Below are 26499 nucleotides of genomic sequence, written 5' to 3' on the forward strand. Positions count from 1 at the left end.
AATTCCACTGAAGGAGTAGTTGACCTAATCATTTATCTCGTCTGATGACGATGTACGAGAGAGAGTTTTGCAAATAATCAGAATCGTCTGTTATTCCAAGGGACATCCATTTGAACAGGTCAAAAATACATTTACACTAAGTATTAATATTTACATGCTTATAATTGCCCCAGAAGATGGCGTAATGACAGTAATTTCAAAAAGAAAAAAATTTTGATTTATAATTATTATAAACAATTAAAGTATGACATGAATGAATGTAATAAATAAACATTTGCAGAAAACGAAATGGGAAAACAATTATCAATCTGGGGAATTATCAATATGGGGGAAGTCAAGACAAGTGCTTTTTAATGTGCATATTCAAAACGAAACATAATTGCAAACATTTCGGTTTTAATTGTTAACTTCTCCAACAGAATGCCTTCATTTCAAGAAGCAGCGCCAGCTATTTCTTCGCAACTCATTCAGCGGCTTTATAGCATTATTTGTGCAAATCGGTTTAACTTATCGTGAGGTTATAAAAACCGCTAATAAGGTAATCAACTTTATACGACGCCCAAATTGTTCAGGATAAACCATAGCAACAAAGTGATAATATTATTCAGCGTATTTGATGATGATGAAGAATGTTTCGCTTACCATATCTCACGTCAGTAAGTACATACTTGCAAATCTGATATTTATTTCGCTCATGTCTCTTATCTCCATAATAAAATACTAAATACTGTTATTAGAAAATCAGAACACAAGCTGATGTGAAGTGAAATCTCGACGTTATAATAATTTAAATCAATTGCAGTTTTCAAGAACACTGTATTTTAGGAACATGGCATCGAATGTCCGACACGGGGTGTTATTTGTATTTTTAATTTCAGCCATGTACGAATCTTTTTGGTGTGCGAATTACAATTCAAGTAAGTAATATTAAATTTAATTATTTATTCCACACATAGGAGGCAGTATCGATAGATAACAAATTATAAATTATAATTATAAATAAATTATAATTATAAATAAATTATAATTATAAATAAATTATAATTATAAATAAATAGTATTTAGATCTTGAATATGTATTAAACTGTGTATCATTTTAAAATTTATTTCAAAGCATTAACAGAAAAGTTTCATTAAGCGAAGACTTCAACAACAAAGTGAATGCCTTAATTTGAGTTTAATCATAATGGGAGGTTTACTGTATTGTTATTGGTTTATTTGACAATATTACACTTGTATTTTCTTGTTATCTTCGTTCTATTCTGTTTCTTTTGAATTCTGCAGTATATTTGGAAGATGAATGCACAAGTGTACGAGGCGAAAATGACTCGGCCAATGTCTACACTTTCGAGTCTTATGGTAGCAATTCAACAGCAGTCATCAAACCCCGAAGGATTAATGGCTATTCAGTTGACAGATTGTGCAATGTTGTCCTCTCCCCTCCTGAGGGTTATGGGATGTTACTCTCTATCAACAAGAAATATTCTTCTTTCATTAATTGTCCATTTAATGTATCAGTAAGTACAATTTAATTTTCTCAGTTAAGAAGCGTAAGCAATTTATTAAAAAAAAAAAGATTTTTAGGGATTTGTCTTTTACTAATGTTATTAAAAATTATGATTTTTTATAAAGTTAATAAGATGTTTTTTGCAATTATTGCGACTATAAAAAGTAAACAGTTTATTGTTTATAAAGAAAGCAATATTGGGGTGTTTAGCGGTGGTCACGTTTCTACTAGGATATGCTATATACATAAATATGAATATAACAATGTTATGAAAAGTAGAATTGAATAGGTTTGAAATGAAACAAATATTATAATATCCAGGGAATAACCTTCCTGCACATCCTTTTGAAAACAGTCTCATGTCATCGCCGATAATTTAGTTAATCGCAGTATTAGACACAAGGCGGTGACAATGGGGACAACTGCAGCCATTACCCTATTCTTATCCTTCTTCTTCGCGTTATTCCCACTTCCCATGCAGGGTCCGCGTGTTACTTTAGATGCGACTTCTTTGTTAGTACTACTCCCAACCGACCCGTCGCCTGGTCTGCCGCTGGGGGGATATATTTTTGACTGTAGAGGCGTATGTTCACGGGCCGGTTTGCCTGTTTGCGGGATGAAAAACGCCAGATAAACTGGCGGAAAAAACCCTACTGACCGCGCCCAAGACCGGCTAACTTGGCTATGCCTGAGGAAGATCCTCAAATTCCTCACGTCTACAACGGGAATTGAACCTGGGACACTCCTTCCCCAAGCATATGGTTGCGAAGCGCAAAGCCACTAGACTAACCGCGCGGATCATTACCCCATTCTTAATATTAATCGATATTGTTGTAGTTCCTTTCATGGTTATTTTTTCTGAAGTTATGAAGTTAAAAACCAAACTGCTTGGAGATCAAAAAACATTTAACTACCTACTTCAGAGATCGACTAGCTTACGACCTAAAAAAAAAGGTAGGTCAGAAAAAGTTCCTCTTGTCGGCTCGAATCGACCCTATAAATGTTTCCTTATTCAAAGTTCTATGATGCAAACATCTCCTCCTGAAGATAGCTAATGAAATCCAAGATGCAGACTTCAATGATGCCTTTGGTTTCATTTTGCTCTAGAAAGAGGTCAGAAGAACAGTTGCGTATTTAAAAAAAGTCTTTTAAACCATTTGAAATTTCTTCGATTTCACTGCGCCTTAACTTTCCCTTCAGAGCCTCCCATCCAACTTGGGTATTTGATGTTATTGATATTAGCCAACATCCGACATTTTGCATAGAAATGCAATAAATGTTTACCATCAAGTTATCTTCCAACTGTTCTCGCTTTAATAGTTTCTAAAATTAATGAAAAATCCATTAACAGTCAACCTCTCTAGTACACGAAACGTTTCAACTAATAATCAATTCGAAGTTTATTCCGGGGACTACTCAACTCTTTCATTTCCGTCCTTTACTTAATTGATATTATTTTTACGAAATTTAACAAAGCTATAGTTTTGTTAAATTTCTTTGACAAGAAATAAGGTTTTCTTTTTACGCCTCAGCTGTATAGCTCCTCCTAGACCTCTAAAAAAATCTATTAATCCTACACAAAGTAGAAATTCATTGAGTCATTGAATAGGATTACCAAAACTGAGAGCGCATCATAATGCGATCACGAAATATTGTTGTTTTACTTTAGAAGATAGCAATTAAATTAAATATTCTCTCTCTCACTAGTTTCCTCTATCCCTTTACACACGAACATTCAGTTTCTGCTGCTGCATATTACTGATAATTCTGATGTCGAAGTGAATCAGAATTGGCGTGAATAGCTTCCTCCCAGTCTCCTTCTCAAACTGATATGCAATTTATAATAACTTTATTTTGTTATACTACATAAAATGACTGATTCTACTGCAACATTTAAATAGTACAATCTAATATTTTATTACTAACATTAGTATTATTATCAACACTTTGACTGAAATATGACAACACTACTCTTATCAATAATATTAATAATGCATAGTCCTTATCCTTATAAGGACTGGCTTAAAGGGGCGAAGCAAGAATGCTTTTCATCTTCCCCGTTATCTGTAGAGGACAGTGTAGGGATAAGGTGTTATTGAGCTATTAAAGCTCTGATCATGGCAAGAGGGTAACAGCAATATCCGAGCCTCAGTTGGAACTTCATTGGCAATGTTTAAGTAAAGCCAACTCTAAAAATTTAAGAGGATCCCTAGACCACTCCAGAGTTGCCGAAAGACCGTCTAACTCAGCGTTGGTTCCACTCAGTGATGGCCTTCCCCCCCCACCACCACCACCGAGCAGAATCACTCATATTCCGAAAAAAGGCATTCACCGACAAAGCCCCTAACCGGGTCGTACCGGAAAACACTTTCCCTGGAGACTCAAATTGCTCCTTTAAGAAGAAAACCTTAAGAGAGCGAACTCAAACTCTCGAATCTCTGCGTCCCAGGGGGTAACAGCAACAGACGAGCCTCAGTTAGAACTTCATTGGCTACATCATTGTCATCCATTGCCCTCCAAGGGTATTCAATAATGGATAGTATCTCTTTCGGAAAGTTCCATAAAAATTATATTCATAAAGAAATGGTGTACTTAAATTATCTGGTTGTGAAATGTATATCAGTTGTTTTTAAAATATTTTAAAGGATTTTATTTCTTATTTTTAATTAATTATACGCACTGGGAGCTATGGAAATTTTAACAAAGGGCTCGCATCGTCGAGAAAAAAAAAAAAAAAAAAAAAGACCTAACTTAGCCCTTGTAATACTTATATTGCGACTTTGTAGAGCTTCTGACAGATATGATAATTCCTGTAGGATATCAATCATTAATGCTAGATCTTTTAAAAATTCCAAATTGAGAAGTCGGTTTAAAAAGCCCTTATATTTATCGTTCGATGCAAAATGCTTGCATCAAGCTGGATAATTTCTCCACAAAGCAAGAGCCGTTCGTAAACTGCAAGCTGCCGCCGATCATTAAAATTTTGATACCAAGGTCTTTTGCAATCGTATTTAATTCTCGTTGATTTTTTGGTGATTGATGATAAAAAGCATATAATTTATCCTTAAATATTTCAAAATGATTTATTTCTTTAATGTTTTTTATCGAATCGTCTAATGCTAAATGTAAATGATGAGCGCAATCGAAATACATCGTTGGGAATTTTTGTAGAAGTTTGATTGCAACACTTGATTTGTTTCCTAACATTACACTAGCTCCATCAGAACAAATTGCAATGAAATGATCTTTTATATAGTTATCAGAAAATCCATATGAATTTAAAGCAGCAATCATTGTAGCATGTGTACATTCCACGGTGGTATTTTCTAGTTCTACAAGATTATTAAACAAGAAGAACAAGGGGCGCAAATTTGAGAAAAATTTAACAAAGGGCTCCCGCGAGCCTCCCCGAGACCCTTATAGCTCACCACTGATTATACTACATAATGAATTATAATATTATTTTTGATTCTTCTCTTTTAAAATTTATTAAAGTGCTCTTTAGTAGATGTAGCCATAGTTTGCAAATTATATTAAAACTGACTTATAACAAAGAAAAAAATGGCAACTAAATTTCTATTTAAAGTGAAATAGAAAAATCGAAATTAATTTTTTTCTATTAAACCTGTTGTTGTTCAGGTTATCATTGTATATATTTTATTTAAAAATCTATTTATCCAGTATTTTATACTGAATCTTAACACAGAATGATAACGTCTTAATTATATGCGTGTACTGTATATAATACCTCCAATGAGAGTCTGTGTGTGTGTGTGTGTGTGTCACATACAAAAATATACATAATCTGTATCTTTTTATGTGACTGCTACCCACAAACAGTTATAAGCGGATACTACATTATCCTAGTGGGCGGGGGATAAGGATTTTTTTATTAAACGCATATATTTTTGGCATTTTTTTTTATTAATTTTTATATACTCCAGAATAATTTTCTAGAGACCAAACATTGAACTTTTTCAGGCTACTCTTCAGGAGTCCAGTAAGCTGGGAAGACTCTTCACACACTAGGGATTAAAATTCATCTCCTACATTAGATTCGAACCAGTGGATTGTTGGTTGGAGAGAATATTTTGCTGGGAAGATTCATTGTCTATCATAATAAATGTTGTGTCGTTGTCAGTGTCAAGGAAAAAAATTGCGTGACACCACCTCCATGGAGTCTCGCGACTAGTCGCAGTCTTAACCTGTTTCCGGTTGAAGGTAGATATACCTATAAACCAATATATTGTAGATATACTCTTATACAACAAGGGCAAGATCTATATAGAGCGCCAACGGCATAAACCCCCACGAATCACTTTAATTCATATTTATACTAGGATATATATATATAAATAAGTTTTTTTTTTACCTTCGGAATAATATATATTAGGGTTACCAAGTAATTTTATAAACTTGGTTATTTTACTCCTAATCCCAAGTAAGCAAACAGTTAAGTTTGAGCCTGAACGTAGTTCAACCCTAATATATATATATATATATATATATACATATAAAAATGAAAAAGATATAAACGTAAAATTTGCAAAATATTTAAAAATAATAGGTGTAATTAACTCTGTATTTAAACCAAACCTAGTTTAAAAACAAACCAGACTAAAAGTATACAATACATTAGCCCTACCGGTCTTAATGTATGGAAGCGAAATCTGGACAATAAAACAAAAAGACAAACAAAGATTAACAACAGCAGAAATGAAGTTTATGAGAAAAACTAAACTTCAACGTATACCCTACATGAAGATTATGAAAGAATTAAGCCAAGAACCAGTAATAGAAAAAATTTTAAAAATATAAACATAAATGGATGGAACACGTTCAAAGAATGAAAATAGAAAGATTACCAAAACAACCCTTAAAGTACAAGCTATTAGGAAAAGGAAAGCCAGGACGTCCTCTTAAAAGATTCAATGATGACTTCTAAGGCCGGAACAGGCCATGCCAGGCCTAAATCATTGATACGCATGATGATGATGATGATGATGAAATTCGTACATTTGTTCGAACTTTCTTTATCGCTTTTTTTTAAAATATGATCTCCGGTTGAGTCTAGTCAGAAAAATATAGCAAACTCCTGGTATTTATCTTACATATGCCCTGAATTAATTTATAAACTTCAATCAAATCGCTTCTCAGTTTCCTATTAGATTAACTCATCAGTATGATTCTCATAATTATGATAATACAATCCCTCTACACATTTAGTCAGTCTTCTCTGAATGCCCTTGCTTTTCTTAGCATCCATTAGAAACCTTAACGAGAAAAACTGGTAAACATAATTCAATATTGGTCTAAACAAAGACTTGTATTTGATTTACTTGTCTAAATTCTGATGAGCTTTATTAGTTGTCTTATAAATATTATTCCCGAACTTAAATTCCCTACCACTGTCCGAAATGGCCAAATTCTTATGTTCATAAACTTTTTCGAAAGATTGTCCGTTCAACTTATATCAATGCAATCTTATCTCCTTAGCAAATTAGTGCCAAAAACTGGTTAGCCGTGTAGTTATGGTGTCTGCTCTTCAGAGACAACAGGTTCGAATGGCGTGGTGGGCATACCGTTGTTCGTAAAGTTTTTTTGTTTTTTTTAAATTTAAATGGTAGATGAATTCAAATATCGCACTGTGGGATCATCACTGTGCTTACTGAGATCTGGAGTAGTTTGAAAATGTTTCATGTCTGGTCTAGTCTACGCAGTAGAATGTCCAGATTACTTAACCTTTAACCCATGGTATCACCAATTTTTTACTCATCTCACTAGGTGATTATTAATAACTCTTGGGCTCATTTAAATCAGTAGGTACTCACCTGGAAGTTTTTACTTCCCTTTTCGCCAAGTTATGCCAAGCTTTTGCTGTATATTTACCGTTGTCCCATTACTATTGAATGCATTCTATATTATTATATAATGTAATAATTATTGCTAATTTATTATTTAAAAAAGAAGAATGAGCAGGAGCATTGTCAGGGTGCATAAATAAATCTCTAACCCACAGTTTATTGGGTAGTGTGGTACACAGCAACCATCCATATAGCTTCTGTAGTATACATGAATATAGATTTTGGTTCCGCCATAGAAACGAAATTGCTACGTTGGCAATGGAATAATTCCAACTCCATAGTTCAACATAACCAACAAATTCCATTCTATAATGTTCCTAAGGTCTCTGTGTTATTTTACCGGCTTTGAGTAGTACTTGATGGGCGTGCTGTTGTTTGAAATAAATAGCAAAGGCCGGGTAGAGTCTAATTACACCTAATAGAGGAATTTTGCACTAAGTTTAGGTGGTAAACGTATACGAATAAATTGAATTTGTATTCCCTTTCTAACTACTCTTTTTTGTTTTTGGAATGATGAGAAAGAAGTGCAGATACAAGCATAAAATTGTACCGCTTGTGTCTTAATCTGTACCAAAATGCTTCTGTTGTCTTTTGCAGATGATAAACATTCACAGCTACTCTCTAAGTCGTTGTTCCTACAGTTCGAAGAAAGGAGTCGTCTATTACGAATATGAAAGCGTGTCATTTACCTACAACGTGACTAAGCTGAACTTCGATACAGACATTGAAATCACTGCTACCGCATTTGGTATGTTAAAATTAAAACAAAAAATAATAATAATAAAAAATAATTTTAAAATTAGCTAAAAATGAAAAATTAATTATTTAGAACAAATCATTAGATAAAAAATGTCCGTGTATTTAAGCATTGCAAGTGCCATTCTCGCATTATTTTTTTCTTTTTATTTTCACTTAAGAACTGTTCTCCAATGAAAATAGCAATTCAAGCGACTTCTCAAACCGTTATTTCTGTTTACAAATATTTTATTTAAAAATAGATAAATATAATAATACACTTTAACTTTATTGTAAAATATAATATTATATTTAAATAAATAAATAAAAATATTATATCTGATTTGTTTTTAAAAATATTTAAGAAAATATATAAGAATGCCACTTTATTTTTTGTATATGAAAGGTATATTATTATAAATCGAGGATTTCCATGCCCATTCAGAGCGAGCAAACTGCTCTTAAATTTTACCCTCACTGTAACCACGACAGATAGCGGGGAATATGAAAAGCATTTTGCTTCACCCTTAAAGAATAAATGTCAATTGTCAATAAATCGAGGATTGGTTGTTAATTTGGGAATCAATCGACCGCGAGATGCGGTGATTGATTTTCAATCCAATACCCTTGGAGTGTAATGGATAGCAATGCTGTAGCCAATGAAGTTCTAACTGAGGCTCTGCTATTGCTGTTACCCTCCTGCCATGATCAGAGCTTTAATTAATAGCTCAATAACACCTTATCCCTACACTGTCCTCTACAGATAACGGGGAAGATGAAAAGCATTCTTGCTTCACCCCTTTAAGCCAGTCCTTATAAGGATAAGGGTTGTTAATTTGGTTAGGAGAGGAATCAATCGACCGTGAGATGCGGTGATTGAATCATTCCATCCAATACCCTTGGAGGGTAATGAATGGCAATGCTGTAGCCAATGAAGTTCTAACTGAGGCTCGGCTATTGCTGTTACTCTCCTGCCATGATCAGAGCTTAGCTCAATAACACCTTATCCCTACACTGTCCTCTACAGACAACGGAGAATATGAAAAGAATTCTTGCTTCGCCCCTTTAAGCCAGTCCTTATAAGGATAAGGTTGTTGATTTCAAGGATTGGTTGTTAATTTGGGTTCCCCGTGTGGTTGCCGGGATAAGAATAGCACCAATGTAGCTAATGCATGTCGTAAGAGGCGACTTAAATTGGTACCCAGGGAGGGTAATGGATGGCAATGCTGTAGCCAATGATATTCTAACTGAGGCTCGGCTATTGCTGTTATTACCTTCTTGCCATGATCAGAACTTTATAGCTCAATAACAACTTATCCTTTCACTGTCCTCTACAGACAACAGGGATTATGAAAAGTAATCTTGCTTCGCCCTTTTAAGACAGTCCTTATAAGGACTAAAGTTGTTAATTTGGGTTTGAATTTCGGTGTTCATTACGGAATTGATGGACGTGTTTATGTTTATTTTCTATTGCTAGTCACCGCGCTTTTTTAGGCTGTACTTCACCACTTACGGAGGCATTCCGTGAATCTTGCATTGCACTGGCTGTAAATCTGTTCGAACCTACTGTCTTCCCCTCTGTACGAAACGTGCATGAGGTCAATAGCCGCGTAAGCCCCACCCGATATGAGGACCAGTGATGGAATGTATGGCTCTTAGGAAGGTAGGTGATTCGAGCTGAGCCAAGCAACTTCACTGCATCTTCCCACAACACTCAGTAACTCTTTCTCACAAACTTTGCTAGTAGACTATCTCAGTCTACACAACTATTGCTAGCAGACCCACTAGACTCGCAGGATTTACTTGCGTTTATACGCAAATCAATCAATATGAAAGTGTCCAATATAGACGCTATCATAGACTCGCTCATGAAGAGCTGGCACTTATCTTCATAAACAAGCTTCAAAAAAAGTTCAAGCTTAAATGGCCTGCAAGTATGATCGATCCTGACATCATCATTGACTCTTTCGATAAAGGGCTAGCATTCAGCTTCATAAAGAAGCTTCTTAAAAAATTCGAGATTGAGTGGCCCGGCTTCCTAAATTTCTATTCCTTACCCGGGATTGACGATGATGAAAATGAAGACACTTCTCAAATGAAGGAAAAACTTAATCTAGTGGTCTCCGCTCTCCCTCTTATCAAGGAGAGACCCACGTACGCAAGAAGCACAAAACTCTCGCCTCAGAACCAACAAATGATATTGGCATGGATGAAGATGCTCCCAATTCAGACTCCTCTGCCTCTTCCAATGAAAAGGTGACCCCAATCATCCTAAGGGAAAAGCAGAGATGGACAACCTTAAAAACCATCATGGCTAACCTGTAGATAAACTATTCCAGGGCAAAAACGTAGACCACGACATCAAAATTCTGCCCGCCACGGTGACAGACTACAGAAATTTAACAAAGGAAATGGACGCCAGAGGTACTTAGTTTCATTCCTTCTCACTTACCTCGGACAAAAATTTTAAAGTGGTGCTTCGGGGGAGTATCCGAAGATATTGACCCAGATGAAATAGCTACTGACCTCAACTTACAAGATCTACCTCCTATAAAGGTCACCAGAATGTATAGATCAAACGAGATCTCTATGCCTCTAGTCCTTGTGGAGATCCATAATATTTATAAAAACATATACAACTTAAAGTCCATCTGTGGGCTTAAATTTTCGCGAGAGCCACTGAGGAAAAGAGCTTCTTCTGGGCAGTGCCACATGTGCCAAACGTTTGGCCATGCCCAGAAGTTGTGCAAAGCTCAGTACAGATGTTTAAAATGTGGCGAGATCCACCCCACAAATACTTGCACCAAGCCAAAAACCATCCCGGCTAACTGCAGTGGCCCTCATCCTGCTAACTATAGAGGGCGTAATTACCACCCCAAAAACAGGCAGACTGAGCCAAATAGTCAATCTACCTCGTTATCTAAAACGGGAGCACCAGAAAGTCAAGCTCATTAGTCCCCCACTAATTCGAACAGGGCAACAGGTATTCACGCACCATTAACTAAGATGAACCTTCAACATCAAACAAGGACATATGCCGACGTGTCCCGCTCCAAAAAGACAGTCCATGACTAGAATCTGCCTAATCCACATTCGAATATAACAGCAGTCATCACCTCTTCTCTTGCAAATATGCTGCAGGAGTTCAATAACTCTAATCCATTACTAAGCACTACAAAAAGGTTTTTACAGCAAACCCAGTCCATTTTATCAGCACTCTCTGATGTATAGGGAAAAAACTCACCCCAGATTCTCTAAAGGCTATTGCTTGGAACGCAAATGGTGTCAAAATAAAATACTAGAAATCCAAGAATTCAGTGATAGATATAATCCGGATATATTATTAATTAATGAAACGTACCTGAGACCAGCTGACAACCCCAACATCAGAGGATACCAGCTTTATAGGAATGACAGACTCGAATATAGAGGTGGTGGTACAGCCATCCTCATCAAAAATTACATCAACCATCATTCTGTAGCCAACCCTACAACCACTAATCTCGAAATCACAGGTATTAATGTCATCACAAACTCCGTCGGAAACCTAAAAATCTACGCAGCCTACAACCCACTATCAAAACCATTGCTAACCTCAGATCTGGATGCCATCCTCGGAGTTAAAGGGCCAGTCATTATCGCCGGAGACTTAAATGCAAAACAACCTGCCTGGAATAGTGAATCTATCAACAAAAATGGCAGAATCCAGTTTAACTACTCAAGTTCCACTTGCGCAGCTGTGGCTGGCCCCTCAGTACCAACCCATCACAGTCCGATTGGCTCCTCCGATGTCTTGGATATAGTTGTCCTCCAGAATGTTAAATTACAGTAAAACCTGGAATCACTGAACGAATTATCTTCAGACCACAACCCTATTCTGCTCCAACTGGGTAATCAGAAGGGACTGTCCCCTTCACCTTCATACCTTGGTAAAAATTATCCAAAATGCACCCTGTTCCTCATATTAATTCCAAGGAAGAAGCCGAATCTGCAGTCAATAAACTTAGTCATCAAATCAAAGCAGCCTTATCATCTATCACCTCAAATTCAACTGCTTCTAAGACTAAACATGATAACAGTTCATGATACCAGAAGCTATCATGAACTTAATCAGGGAAAAAAATAAGGCAAAAAAAAGATATCATAAAACCAGGGAACCCCAAGACAAAATATTTCTCAACACACTGAATAGTGCCGTGAGAGATGCACTTAAAGCCTTAATGCAAACACATCATATTAGATTATTATTTTTACTATGTCCGCGCGGTTAGACTAGTGGTCCCGTCGACGATGAGGAGCTGAAGGATCTTCCTCAGCCATAGCCACGTTAGCTGGTCTTGGGCGTGGACAGTAGGGTTCCCCCCCCCCCCCCGGTTTTATTTGGGATTTTTCATCCCGCAAATAGGCAAACCTCCCCCGTGAACACACGGATGCAGTCAGGAATACTTAAGACAATCCCTCCAGTCATAGGTCTGAATTGTCAGCTATGCCCGTCCCGAACCGGGATAAAAATAGGGGGGGGGGGGATTGAGGTGGTGCGGTACCTCCCCTTAAAAGGGGCACACGGCCGTTGAATCACCATACGAAATGAATGAATGAATTATTATTATTATTATTATTATTATTTCTTGAGTTTGGATCTGCTGCTTTTCTACCATGTAGCGTGTCCTGACAAAAATAATATATCAACTTTTTTTTAGTTTAGAACATTTTTAAGGAAACTCTCCTAACAATTTAGAAGGCATACACCTGAAGAAATTTATAACAAGGAATTTTCTGTTGTTCCAGAAGTTCTCCAAAACACATTTGAAAACAACGTGGCCATTGCAATAATGTCCATAGTAAGAAAAAACTCATAATGATTTCGTTAGATAACGTCATTAAGCCATATAATATCCAAAATATATTTCTTAAAGAAACATATTTCACTGAATTTGAATAAATTAAAAATTTCAAAGAAGAAAATTACTGTTGTAGATCTTACTTTAGTGCTAGAAGCAAGTATGTGAGATGAGTAGCAGTCCTTATTCGTTGACTAGATATAAAAGAGAAGATATTTTGTTTCTTAGAGATTCAATAGGAGATTATATCCGCTTTTAAGGGCGTTTAAAACATCTTGGAAAGGGCGTTTAAAACAGTTCTGAAGAGATAACATCAGCAAGTGAGTTTAAATATTTAATTGACGTAACAACTGATAAAGTTCACGAGTTCAGGGTAGAAGTAGATTCAGGAATTCAGTTCTGAGTTGGATCTCGAACGTGTTTAGTAATTACTTCAGTAAGGGTAGGTATCAACTTCATGGGAAAATAAACAAGAACTGGTAGCTACAAGGAATACAGTGTGCACTCGTCTAACAGTTTATCCATTGGATAAACATAGCGCTACTGTATGGAATCAATACAGAAGTGACTCATACTTCTATAACTGATCACTCAACAGTAACCGTATAGACATCAGTAGGCTTAAATATAAGTACGTTGAAACCACCTTTATGATTAAACACTAAGATTCTTGATCAAGAAAAAATAATTAGTAAACTTGAACAAATTAACCCACTTTTGTTACAAACTTCAAAAAAATCCTTCTAATGTAGGATAATTTTCATTTCAACAAGGGTGATAATTAGATCAATTGGGAATTATATTGCAAAAATAAATAAAAAAAGACTTACTAAAATCTTTGAAAGAAGGTCTAGTAACATAGAAATGTAGCGGAAATCAAGAAATATTCAAGGGACATTGAAAGACATATGCAAAAATAATTTCACACCATCCTTTTATAAGACAGATCCATCCATCCATCCATCTTCAAGGACCACCTTTCCTAATTGGGTTGTGGGAGCAGAAGCAGCTGCAAGATGGACTTCCAATGGTCACGATCCTCCCTAACCAAGCTCAGGTGTTCTGGTGGGACTCCCAGACGTGTCCACCCAAGGTTTTGGGTATAATCTATCCAGCGAGTCCTTGGCCTTCCACGTGGCCTCCCACCCTCTGGCTTGGCAAAGAGGGCCTGCTGAGGGAGCCTCTCTTGTGGCATTCTGACCAGGTGCCAGTACCAACGTAACTGTGATCTCTCAACACGGAGAAGCAGCGGTTGAATATTGAGGGTTTCCTGAATTGCAGGGTTTCTGAACCCTTTGTCAGCCCCCCCCCCCCCAACCCCTCGAAGGAACCTCATTTCACCATCATAAGACAGATAAAACAGAAAAAAATAATAAAATTATCTTTAAGAACAGGAATCACAAAAATATTGTTTTGCATTTTCAAAGAAAAATCAATAGTTCTTAAAGCAGTTCATTCCTTATAGAAATCTTCAGTATGTGAGAAAATTCTCGGTAATTTTCATAACTTAATTAATTTTACTCTCACCTTTTTTATTTAAGTTAACAACCTATTTAATTAAATAATCTAATAAGGTAATTTTTACCCAGTCTGAGACCGCAGCCACCATGCTTACCAGGCAACCAAAGCGGTTTGGAAACGTTCGATATTTAATCACTAGATGGAGCTATTACTCTTAGTCTATTTACGGTAGTAATTGAGTGAGTTTGACATAATACCAGAAGGCAATTGTAGTTGTTTTAATTAAAAAGATTAGTGTAGAAATTATAGATTGCATTTTTCAAATGCAATCTATAAAACATAACTGCACTTTTTAATTATTTTTTTACATTTTATTGCCTCACTAACGATACCCTTTAAATTAAATGAATCATAAAGTTGTTTTAAATTGCCATTAAATTATATATGTCTAATTAAATACTCTCCCTGTGCCAAATTCTCCCTCTCTTTACAATTAAAACAAAATACATGTTTGCAACTCTAGAGAATTAAGTCCTAATTACTTATTTATTTAAATTGAATTCAAAGAATTTTCTCTAGATTTTAATTAAAGTGAAATTTGAAAAAAAAAATCAATTAAAATCAAGGGATTATCACTGAGCATTTAAAGTTGAGTATTTTATCAATTTAGAACCTAGAGATTAATATATAAACTTAAAAAGCTTAATAAAACATTTGGCAGGTTTGTAATTTTGGAAAGAAAAATAAATATTTTTGTAACTTTTAAAATATTAATGCATTTAAATAATATTTTTTCCTATACACCAAATATATTTTATGTTAAAGTGATCTTTTATGGATAATTAGAAAAAATTTTGCAGGTAAGAATTCGATTTTTAGAATTTCTTTTTTCACATTCCTATACGCGGATGATAGAACATTATTAGCCAGATCTCTCCGGCCACACCTCATTACTAAAAAGCTTCAAGAAAACCTTCTAAAGTTAGAGAAATAGTTCTCCGAATGGAACTACAAGTAAATCCTCAAAAGAGTTAAGCCATTCTCTTCACGAAAAGATCGATATCTCCTGCACGAGACGTCTTACTATTCAATACCAAAATTCCCTGACAGACAGAAACACATTTGTGTCGCGCTCGACAAAAAATTAACTTTTAACCAACACATCAAGACTACGTGTGCAAAGGCATCTAAAGCCATCGCCCCAGATCTACCCCCTAATTAACAGGAACAGCAAGCTAAACATCAGAATTTAATGGCTCTTATACCCGCTGACGATTCGTCCCATGGTCGCTTATGCTTCTCCAGCCTGGAGCCGTACCTCATTACTAATATTCTCAAACTTCAACACGTACAAAACAAGTGCCTGCGAATGATTCTAAACACCCCCGTGGTTCATCAGAAACAATCAACTTCATCGAGATACAAATATTCCTTATCTCTTCTCTTTCCTACAATCTTTAGCCTCTAAGTTCTTCCTAAAGACAAGGCAACGGACATATTCAAATATAAAAGCCCAAAAAGCCATTTAACTTCCCGTAGCGATGCATAATCTCCATGTCCATTCAGGGCGAGCAAACTGCTCATAAATTTTACCCTCACTGTAGCCACAACAGATAGCGGGGATTATGAAAAGTATCTTGCTTCACCCCTAAAGCCATTAATGTCAATTGCTGCAGGTAAAAGATTTTTACGTGCACTTTTATGTATTTGGCAAAGTTTACCTCGAGAGTTGTTTTTGAGATTTAGATGACTTTTGAAACAACATGATTCCGCATAGCATACAACTGAAACGTTTTAATAGATTATTCTGTTTGATTTCATTATCCAGATCCGAAGTGTACAAGGAATGATCAGTTTAAATGTCTCGATGGAAACTGTATCTGGAGTGAACGTAAATGTGATGACCATATCAACTGCATGGATTTCTCTGACGAATTTAATAAAGATCGTTATCTATGTCGTAAGAAATATTCTTCTGATACTCCTTTTATAGTTAGATATGTCTAAAATTCCATGTCAAGTTTAAAACTATTTGATTTATTTTAAATTTTAACTAACGACAGAGATTTAATATTTGTGTGTTTGATACTTTGCAATGTTAAACTCTGCTAAACTTTGTTTTTTTTTTCTTTCTAATTCCCTCTCGCTTTTTACTTAAATAGGAATGACGTTATCCTCAATTATAGGAATTGCTGTTGGAGTCGCTGGCGTAATACTCATTGTGGGTGCGATTATAATAGTATACTTGATGGAGAAATGTCGATAAGTACAGGGCAGCTCCTTTTTTTTTTTTTTTTTTTTTTGTTCTTGTTGATGCAAAGTATTAATTGAAGAAGCGGCCGGTTTAAAATCATTTCAAATTTAACAATCATATTCATTTATTTATCACTTTTTGTTATTGTATACAGAGATTACTAATAAAATATTTCTTGAGCAATTGTGTTCACTCAATAATAGTCTCCATTCTTTTAAAACAATCGATTATTCATTGCCATTGTTCAACTCGAATGCTTTGATACACCAGTTGAACTTAGATTTGATCATTTATTATAAAAAGTATAAATAATATTCTTTAAAATGGTATTCGTGCTTTTTTTTATTATACATTATTGTTTTACAGTCACGTATTAAAACAATGGTTGCCTTGGAAATCCACAAAAGTTGCGTAGGTGATCCAAGAGTTCACGAAAACTTGGCTATAAAACAATGCTGGTATTTATTATTGTTTCTTTTAATAGTTTGTTATGTGGAATAAAACTTTTTTTTCAGACTCTTTTGCTTCTGTCTTGTTCTTTAGCATTTCGGGGTTCATTTTGTAAAGATGGGTAAACACTTGTTAGATTCATGCTGTCCGAACACATGTATATATTTGAAGATTCGGGATGGAATATATTTTATTAAAATTTATTATTTAGAATCTCTTCAAAAAAAATATTGATTCCTTTAAGTTTTTGCTTTAAATAGAACCATTTTAGTGGCAAAATTAGGCATATGATTAAATGTTGAAATAATAATAATAAATAAACTATCTACAGCACGCATTAATCTAAAAAAAAACTCTAGATATAATTATTGAGTTAATCAGTGATGTTAGTTACTTGAAGAACACCATTACGATACGGTCCTTTTTATTATTGTCTTTAACGTTTTTTTTTTTAATTTGTTTATATATTCTTATGGCTACATTATAACACGGGATTATAATTTTAATGTTTAAACAAAAGCCATTTAATTAATTGTTGGTATGCAGTGTACATACATTTTTTGAAAACTCTGTTATACTCAACACTGGTAAAGCTGGGAATCTAGCTTTAACCCATTCAACTCCAGCGTGGGGGGGGGGGGAACTATGACTGCTTAAAATATACCGATGATAAAAAAAAAAAAGAGATGTTTTATGGTAGTCTCACTCAAGACAGATTAATATCCTTATTGGATAAACCTAGAGTTCATAATCTATATTAGAGATCAAACACACTTTGCCTTGCCATCTTATGGTCCCTAATAAACTAGGGAATACCCTTACACCAAACAATTAAAATCATCTTAGCCAGTTTCTTAGTCTGTGCTATTTCCTACAGCGCAAGAACACAACTGCTAATCCTTAATGCCGTTTACAGACTGCACTAATCTACAGCCGACGATAGTAACCAATAAATCTTGTTTATTGGTTACTGTCTATAACCAAAATCTATTTACTCAGTTGATCGCTTCCTGCACGACATGCATAAATAACTCGAGTGTAGAACTGATCTCAATCATATAAAATAATTTAATAGAAAAAATGCATATTAATAATATTAAATTTTAATTATTATAATGTTAAAAACAACTTCCTAACAAAAATGTTTCAATTATTGCTTAGAGCAGATCTATATCTCATGTTCGTTTTAGTGATGACGTAACAATTCATTTCGCGTTTTTGTATCTTCACGAGGACCATATTTCACATATTGACAAATGTTATTTGCTCCTCTCATTATCTCTTATCTGCCAATAACAGTACAAAGAACATTATTAGAAGGTCATTAGGTGAACTAACGTTCACTAAGTATGGTATTGTAGTCGCATCGTTGCAATAAGGTTTGTGTTTTTGCAATATTTTCTTTGCATTGGATAGGATTATGGCATCGTACGTCATTTCCGGTACCATCTTTGTGGTTTTAATTTCAACCATATTTAAGTATTGTTGGTGTGAAAATTACAATACAAGTAAGTAGTGTTTATGCTTTTAGCATTTATTTTCTGCATGAGGTTAATATTATATAGGCCTACAGTTAATAGTCATTGACAGGCCTGACATTTCTTATAGTTTATTTTTTCTCGGGACTGTTATATTTTGCAAAGTCATAAGTAAAGGAGGTGATAGATACCGATAGTTGATTGAATAATTAAATATCTTAATCATTTCTGAAGCCAAATTTTGAAAATTTAAAAGTAAATATTTGATCAATATCCGAGATAAAATAAAATATAAATAAATTAAATTAAAAATAAATTTAAAATGAAGTAAATAAAACACTATACATTATAAAAATAATTCTTAATATTTTAATAATAATATAAATAAATATTAATAAAATTGTAAAAATATTTACACATTATTTATATATTTGTATAAAACAGAATTAATTGTTATTCTCTGCTCATAGCTATATATATATATATATATATATGCGGGTGAGGGGTGACAGAGTTAATCGACCGTGAGATGTGGTGATTAATACCCTTGGAGGGTAATGGATGGCAATGCTGTAGCCAATGAAGTCCTAACCGAGGCTCGGCTATTGCTGTTACCCTCCTGCCATGATCACAGATTTAATAGCTCAATAACACCTTATCCCTACACTGTCCTCTACAGATAACGGGGAAGATGAAAAGCATTCTTGCTTCGCCCCTTTAAGCCAGTCATTATAAGGACTATATGCGGTGATTAATCCCCTTGGAAGGTAATGAATGGCAATGCTGTAGCCAATGAAACTCTAACTGAGGCTCGGCTATTGCTGTTACCCTCCTGCCACGATCAGAGCTTTAATAGCTCAATAACACCTTATCCCTACACTGTCCTCTACAGATAACGGGGAAGATGAAAAGCATTTTTGCTTCGCTCCTTTAAGCCAGTCCTTATAAGGATAAGCTATGAGGTGTACTCCTAGAAATGGTTTCTTCAGGCGAGTAGTATAGAGTGAACGAAAGGACAATGAAATTAAAATTTGTTTTTTGTCATATAATTGATGTTTTATTTCGTATTTTTTCATATAATTAATGTTTTATTTTTAAAATTACAAAAAATAGATAATAATGCAAATTATGTAATTAAATTTATAAATAAAAATTATATTAAGTAGCAGCTGAGTTTTGTCAGGTATTTTGAGAAAATAAAATTAAAATAATAGAAATAGAATGATTTTAAAAAAATACATCATAATTCTTGGTGTTTATACATTTATAGATAATTAAAAATATAGGTCTTATCATCATATCGTTTGTTAATTAAAAAAAAGAACTTGGACTAATGAAATTCTCATTTCGCTATAGTTAAGGTTCATCTTTATAGTGGTCTCTGGTACTATGATGAGATTGTTGCTCTCCAAAAGAACGATATTTAGTGACTAATTACCTCTATAATTACCTTTATTCATTATCGTCTCCTCACTGTGCATTTAAACCAAACAAATCGTAATTTTATAATCCTTCTAGTAACCTAAACTGTAAATCTAATTTAAAAGGCCTAGTTTCATATTCATTTCAGTACATACATTAGTAAATTAAGTTGTGTATTTATTTAATGCTAGATACATTATGTGCAACTTGAATCTATTCTCTCCACACCGCAAAAACTTCCTTATATTCCTTATTAACCCTGTCATCTGAAGTTCTTCATAAATGGATTTTATTCTCTGCAGTTATCTTATTTATATATATCTGATTCTTTGGAATTTGGTTAGTAAAAGAAGATCTGTTGCTGAAAATCTTCCAGTTACTTTTCTTGCATTAGTTTGTTTACTTTTTTACAGTATATTTGGAGGATAGATGTAAGGATGCTTTGGGGAAGACCGATTCGTACAGCTTTGTATTTACGGAAATCAATTCAACTGCAATCATCAAATCTCGACGCACAAAGGGATACTCGGGTGATAGAATTTGCCGTATTGTTTTTGCTGCTCCTCAAGGTTATGGGATGATCGTGTCCGTGAAGAAAACTAATCTTCGATTCGATAAATGTATATTTGACTTCTCAGTGAGTAACTCTTCATACTTTTATATCAATAAACTACTCCTTAGGTGAAAGTAACCATTAAAATTTTCTGGGCGTTCGACCACAGATGTCGAGGGGTCTCGCATCTGTGGTCGAACGTGGGATGAATGTTTATGCATCGGAAAATTAGCTTTTCTTTTATGAAACTTCTAGTTTTTAAAGTGGTAACTATTTTGCCTGTACGACAGTTGGAAAATTTTACGTATAAAGTGCGTGATTTCGCGTATTGATGACGAATTCGTACATCGCCTTATTCCTTTCTTCCCTTCAACACGAACTGACTCTTCTTGGCAATCTGCCAGCGACAGCTCTCGCTTCTGTGGTCGCACTGTAGTGTAGTTTTACGACTTTTATCATGGAAATCGCTTGACATACATACGTCAAGCTTTTCTTTCTTTCATTGTTGATTTTTTTTTCAAATAACAAATGACAGAAAGCACGAGAAGACAATATCGCTCACTCTATAAACGCTTATTTTTTCATTTTCAAAATTTTATTCTAAATAAATCAATAAACATATTTTTGGAAAATTTAACACTCTGCGGTGTAGGGACTTGGTACCTTTCCAATCAATTCTGTGGTATGTTTGGAGTGCGTGTTCAGAAAGGCCGGTTTTACCAAAATGGAGGTATTTAATGTGTCGTTTGTGTTCGTCTTGTCTGAGTGGGATAGTACGCGCTGTTTCCCCTATGTATGGTATGTTGCATGTGCATTGCATTTTGTATACTCCTGGGTTGGGTGAGCTAGGTGTGGAAGAGGATCTTTAGAAGAACTGAGTAGGTGTCTTAATTTTGTCGGGGGTTTAAAGGTGGTTTTGATGTTGTATTTGTGTAGTGTTCTGTGTATTTTTTCAGAAATGTCTCTAACATATGGTATAGCAATAGCATCCTTGAAATACTTTTTGTTATTAGTGGTATCTTTGTGGAGGATCTTGTGAATGGTTTTTATACTGTATCCATTTTTTATGAAGGTGTTTGATGGTCTCATATTCATGGTTAAGAGCTTGTTCATTTGAACAAATGGTTTGAGCTCTGTGTTTAAGGGTGCTAATGACCCCTAGTTTTTGTGTTGGGTGGTGATAAGAAGTTTTGTGTATGTACTGGCCTGTGTGTGTAGGTTTGCTGTAAACTGAGAAGGAGAGACAGCCTGAAGAAAGACGTGTGACAAGTGTGTCTAGGAACGGAAGAGAGTTGTTTTTTTCTATTTCAATGGTGAATTGGATGCGTTTATGTTGTTTGTTCAGGTGGCTAAGGAATGTATCTAGTACTTCGCGGCCGTGGGGCCAAATGGCGAAAATATCGTCGACGTATATGAGCCACATTTTGGACTTTAGGCACGCCGATTCTAGAGCTCGTTGCTCAAAGTCTTCCATATAAAAGTTCGCTATTGGGGGGGGGGGGAGTGGTGAGCCCATGGCTGTACTCTCTTTTTGAAGGTAAAAATTATTTTGCCACACGAAATATCCTGAGCGGAGTACGTGGGCAAAGAGGGCCGTGATGTCGTCTTGAAATATGTTCTGTAAGAGTAAGATAGTATCATTGATTGGGACATTGGTGAAAAGGGAAGTTATGTCAAAGCTGACTAATAGATGTTGTCGTTGAGTGTAAAGTTTTTAATTTTGCTTATGAATTGTTGTGTATTTTTTATGTATAAAAATATACAGTATAAAAACAGTATAAAGAATACAGTATAAAAACCATTCACAAGATCCTCCACAAATATACCACTAATAACAAAAAAAGATTTGAAGAATGCTATTGCTATACTATATGTTAGAGGCATTTCTGAAAAAATAGACAGAACACTACACAAATATAACATCAAAACCACCTTTAAACCCCGACAAAATTAAGACACCTACTCAGTTCTTCCAAGGATCCCCTGCCACACCTAGCCCACCCAGGGGATTACAAAATAGATTGCACATGTAACATACCATGCATAGAGGAAACAGGGCGAACCATCCCAATCAGAAAAGATGAACACAAACGACACATTAAATACCTGCATTTTGGAAAAACCAGCCTTTCTGAACACGCACTCCAAACATACCACAGAATTGACTGGAAAGGTACTAAGTCCCTACACAGCACCAAAACCTGGTTCGAGTGGAAATTCAAGGAAGCATGTGAAATGCTCAAACATGATCCGAATCTGAATAAAAATGATGGTCTAACCATTCCAAGAATGTGGAGGACCCATCTGCAACTTTCATAGCAACCACGAAGAAAAATCTCAATACAAGAAGACTTGGTGAAGTGGTTTTTTTTTTCCCTGAACATTCAATAGCAATCTGTACAAATCCAGAAGATAATCGTAGTATAACAATATAAAGTGTATAATTCCAGAAGAATCCTAGGACGTGAGGACTTGAGCACAGTTTATTGTAGTTTTTATTGATAATTTTTTTATCACTAGAGGGCAGGCTAAGAAAAAAGATTAGTTAACAACGTAGATGTAATTTACCTGTATAGAGTGCAACAACATGTAGCTTGGTTCTTATACACATGTATCCTTCTGATGATGACCTCAATACAGGGGTCGAAACGTCAAGTTATTATTTTATTATTAATCAGTAAAATAATCTTTTCAACACGTGTGTTTTGTGTCCCTAAATTCATAATTATGAATGCTGATCACCGTGAAGAAAGACTTAATTAACATGATCGCTCCATAAAATGATTCTATCGATCAATAGTCTCAGCAAGAAAATAAGGTATATTCATAATCTCTAAAATTCACAGATTCAAGCACTTTTATCGAATAACATCCAAGGATGGAAAGTATAAAGAAATTATTAGGTTAACGTTCTTCCATTAATTATAAAGGGAATCGAAATTCCCGATAGTATTTAAATTTTGTGTTCCCAAGTACATCACACTATTAAACAAACTTTCATTTTATTTTCAGATTATTGAAATTCAAGGATACTCTTATACTACTTGTAATTATCATTCCAAGAAAGGGGTCGTATACCAAGATAATAAAGGATTTGTATTTACTTACAAATTAACTAAACGCACGTATAATACAGATATCGAGCTTATTGCTAACCCATATGGTAAGTTTTTTTTAAAACAAAAAAAAATTTTTTAATAAATATAAACGAAATATAGATTAAGTATTACAGGAACACTAAATACTGTAGCCTTTAAAAGTATTGAATAATTCTATTTCATTATGTAGACCCAAAGTGCGAAATAAAAGAGAAATTCAAATGTCGGGATGGACGTTGTATCTGGAATAAACTTTACTGTGATGGGAACATTAACTGCGCTGACTTTTCTGATGAATTTGATGTGAGTGGTAACCAATGCAGTAAGTATTTCTTTTAAGATTCGCATTGCGTTTCTGAAATCAGTATTTCATCATAAATAATATATATAGAGAGAGAGTTTCTGATGGATCTCTTTATTTACAGGAATATCTGTATCCTCTCTTACTGGACTCATTGTGGGACTCTTCGTCCTACTTGTCATCGTCATTGTGGTTATAGTGGTATGGGTGAAGAGGCCTCGATATTTTTAAAACAGGAAGCGTGTTGACCATTAAGAAGATAATTTATTTTGAACCTCATGCAAGTTGATCTTTAAACTTTAGTGCTGATTTTATCAGAGCGATAAATAGAAGGAATAACACGAAATACTTTCAGTGCTTTTACAAAAATAAAAAAAGGAAAATTACAGCTTACTTCGTTATACCTCCACACAACTTTGCGAAGTGAGTCTGAAGTTCTTATAAGAACTGGGCGATGGACTGAGTCCTTGACTCTTTATCCCGTCATCTGAATGAAGAAAATCTGTGTGGATGGAGTGTTATTGAGCTAAAAAGCTCTAGTCATGGCTGGGTAACGGCAATAGAAGAGCCTCAGTTAAAACTTCATTGGCTACAGCATTGCCATTCGTTACCCTGGAAGCTCTAAAAAGGACTTTTTCCATCTCCAAACAAACACTTCTGAAGTATGAAGTCCTTATAAGGACTGGCATTAAAGGGGCAAAGCAAGAATGCTTTTCATCTTTCCCGTTATCTGTAGAGGACAGTGTAAGGATAAAGGTGTTATTGAGCTATTAAAGCTCTGATCATGGCAGGAGGGTAACAGCAATAGCCGAGCATCAGTTAGGACTTCATTGGCTACAGCATTGCCATCCATTACCCTCCAAGGGTATTAATCACCGACTGTTTAAGTAAAGGTGAACTCAAAAAAATTCGGACGATCTCTAGGCCACTCCATAGTGGGCGAAAGACCGTACATATCTCAGCGTTGGTTCCACTCAGTGACGGGCTCCCCCACCACCGAGCAGAACCGCTCAAATTCCGAAGAAAATCATTCACCGACAAAGCCCCTCAGCGGGCCGTGCCGGAGAACACCCTCCCCGGAGACTCAAATTTTATTTAAATCACTTTTTAAGTTTTTTATTAAATGTACAATTATTTTTTAAAAATAATAAATGTTAAAATTTTATATGTTTAAAATCGAATAAATTTTAGCTAAACAGACAATAATGCTTGTATTTTCACTAAGACTTACGAAACATAAACTCGACTTTTATTATTCGACTCATCCTACTGTTAATCGTTGTATTTCAGGATTTTAATGACTCTCATGTCATCTGTAGATAATCTATATTTTTCAATAACACAATTAAACGTAAATAGTTGACTTAACATGGGTTAGTGTTCTCATATGTTTTCATATCGTCTATTTAGAACCATCGATTCGCTAAAGTGTAAATAACCTTTAACTCGACCCGCATTTCCATGCAAGTTTAGCTTTCCAATTTCTAATAAAAAGGAGCCGATGAATTTTCAATGTGTTTATTAATGTTATTATATAATATAAAATAATGTTTTAAAAATGTTAACATATTAAAATTTTGTGAAAAATACTTTAATAAGCATAAAAATAATTCAATAATAAGTATTTAAAGGCTCCTAATAATATTATGGTATACAACATGACTAGTCATCAAGCATACCTCTAGATTGCCAGAAGAAAGTTCATTCTGGGAGCTTTTATAATCGCTGACTTTTATTAGGAATTTTTAAAGGTATTTTTTTTTCAGCCAATTCCTGAGTTATGTAAGCTAAGGCGAGGGCAGTAGTTTTTACAATAATCCAGTTTTCAGCCTGGAAACTTAAAAAACGATGGTATAACTTACAAAGAATAATACCAGTTAGGTTAGGTTAGGAACGAAGAGATAGCCACATGTGTTTACGGTACTCTCGTAAATGTCAGGTTACAAATTGTTTGTAGCCATGAACTCAATAACTGGTGAGGCACAAAAGTGAAGAGAAAAAGAACAATCAGCTACCAGTGTCTAAAATTCAAAGCAAATATTAATTATCTAGAAGTAAGACACTCAAACAATTTTATGCATGATCATATTAACAAGTAAGATTGTCTACAAGATATATATATATATATTTATCTACTTTTTTAAAACACAGTCCCATTCACATAAGGGTAAATAAACTATGCCACGTTAGTACAGTATGATAAATGACTTTATAATATTGAAGTAATATCGTTCTATCGATAGTGAGATTCACATTTATGCAAATATATACACATGCGTAGGATTGTCTGCCATACGAACACATTTAAACTCAAGTTTCTTTGATATTGAAGAAAATTTCGAATATTTTGAAAGTGTCACTGCTCTCTATCAAATGGCAACAGAATGTTAATACATTTTATAGGGCAGTGTCCAAATTTTCATCCCTACAATTGTTTGAAGAGGAACTGCATGTATTTTTTTTATAAATAACCACACCTAGGGCAATGATGATCATCACCACAGCTATGACGCCAGCTGAAATTACTGCACCTTC

General features: G+C 34.7%; 2 protein-coding genes across 3 annotated transcripts; both read left to right on the forward strand.

Moving 5' to 3' along the window:
- The first annotated feature begins 754 nt into the window (after positions 1 to 754).
- On the forward strand, positions 755 to 17126 carry LOC150105551 (uncharacterized). The gene is made up of 5 exons (XM_090394893.1): positions 755 to 917; positions 1285 to 1517; positions 7969 to 8119; positions 16237 to 16368; positions 16571 to 17126. The coding sequence occupies exons 1-5, from the start codon at positions 830 to 832 to the stop codon at positions 16672 to 16674; spliced, it is 708 nt and encodes a 235-aa protein (XP_090251019.1). The 5' UTR covers positions 755 to 829; the 3' UTR covers positions 16675 to 17126.
- Positions 17127 to 17665: 539 nt separating this feature from the next.
- On the forward strand, positions 17666 to 25076 carry LOC150105552 (uncharacterized). 2 transcript variants are annotated; one of them, XM_090394894.1, is made up of 5 exons: positions 17666 to 18620; positions 20426 to 20649; positions 23578 to 23728; positions 23854 to 23985; positions 24089 to 25076. In XM_090394894.1, the coding sequence occupies exons 1-5, from the start codon at positions 18533 to 18535 to the stop codon at positions 24193 to 24195; spliced, it is 702 nt and encodes a 233-aa protein (XP_090251020.1). In that variant the 5' UTR covers positions 17666 to 18532; the 3' UTR covers positions 24196 to 25076. The 2 variants fall into 2 exon arrangements, with proteins under 2 accessions (XP_090251020.1, XP_090251021.1); XM_090394895.1 differs by having other exon boundaries at positions 23854 to 23966.
- The last annotated feature ends 1423 nt before the right edge of the window (positions 25077 to 26499 follow it).

Source organism: Typopeltis vanoorti, chromosome 6 (genome assembly GCF_054136105.1).
Source record: "Typopeltis vanoorti isolate ZY-2024b chromosome 6, IOZ_Tvanoo_1.0, whole genome shotgun sequence".
Classification (NCBI taxonomy): Eukaryota; Metazoa; Arthropoda; class Arachnida; order Uropygi; family Thelyphonidae; genus Typopeltis; species Typopeltis vanoorti.

Coding starts and splice junctions, on each gene's coding strand:
- LOC150105551 (XM_090394893.1), top strand. CDS start 830: ATGGCATCGAATGTCCGACACGGGGTGTTATTTGTATTTTTAATTTCA. Junction 918..1,284: donor GTGTGCGAATTACAATTCAA/GTAAGTAATATT, acceptor TGAATTCTGCAG/TATATTTGGAAGATGAATGC. Junction 16,369..16,570: donor TAAAGATCGTTATCTATGTC/GTAAGAAATATT, acceptor TTACTTAAATAG/GAATGACGTTATCCTCAATT.
- LOC150105552 (XM_090394894.1), top strand. CDS start 18,533: ATGGCATCGTACGTCATTTCCGGTACCATCTTTGTGGTTTTAATTTCA. Junction 18,621..20,425: donor GTGTGAAAATTACAATACAA/GTAAGTAGTGTT, acceptor ACTTTTTTACAG/TATATTTGGAGGATAGATGT. Junction 20,650..23,577: donor AATGTATATTTGACTTCTCA/GTGAGTAACTCT, acceptor TTTTATTTTCAG/ATTATTGAAATTCAAGGATA.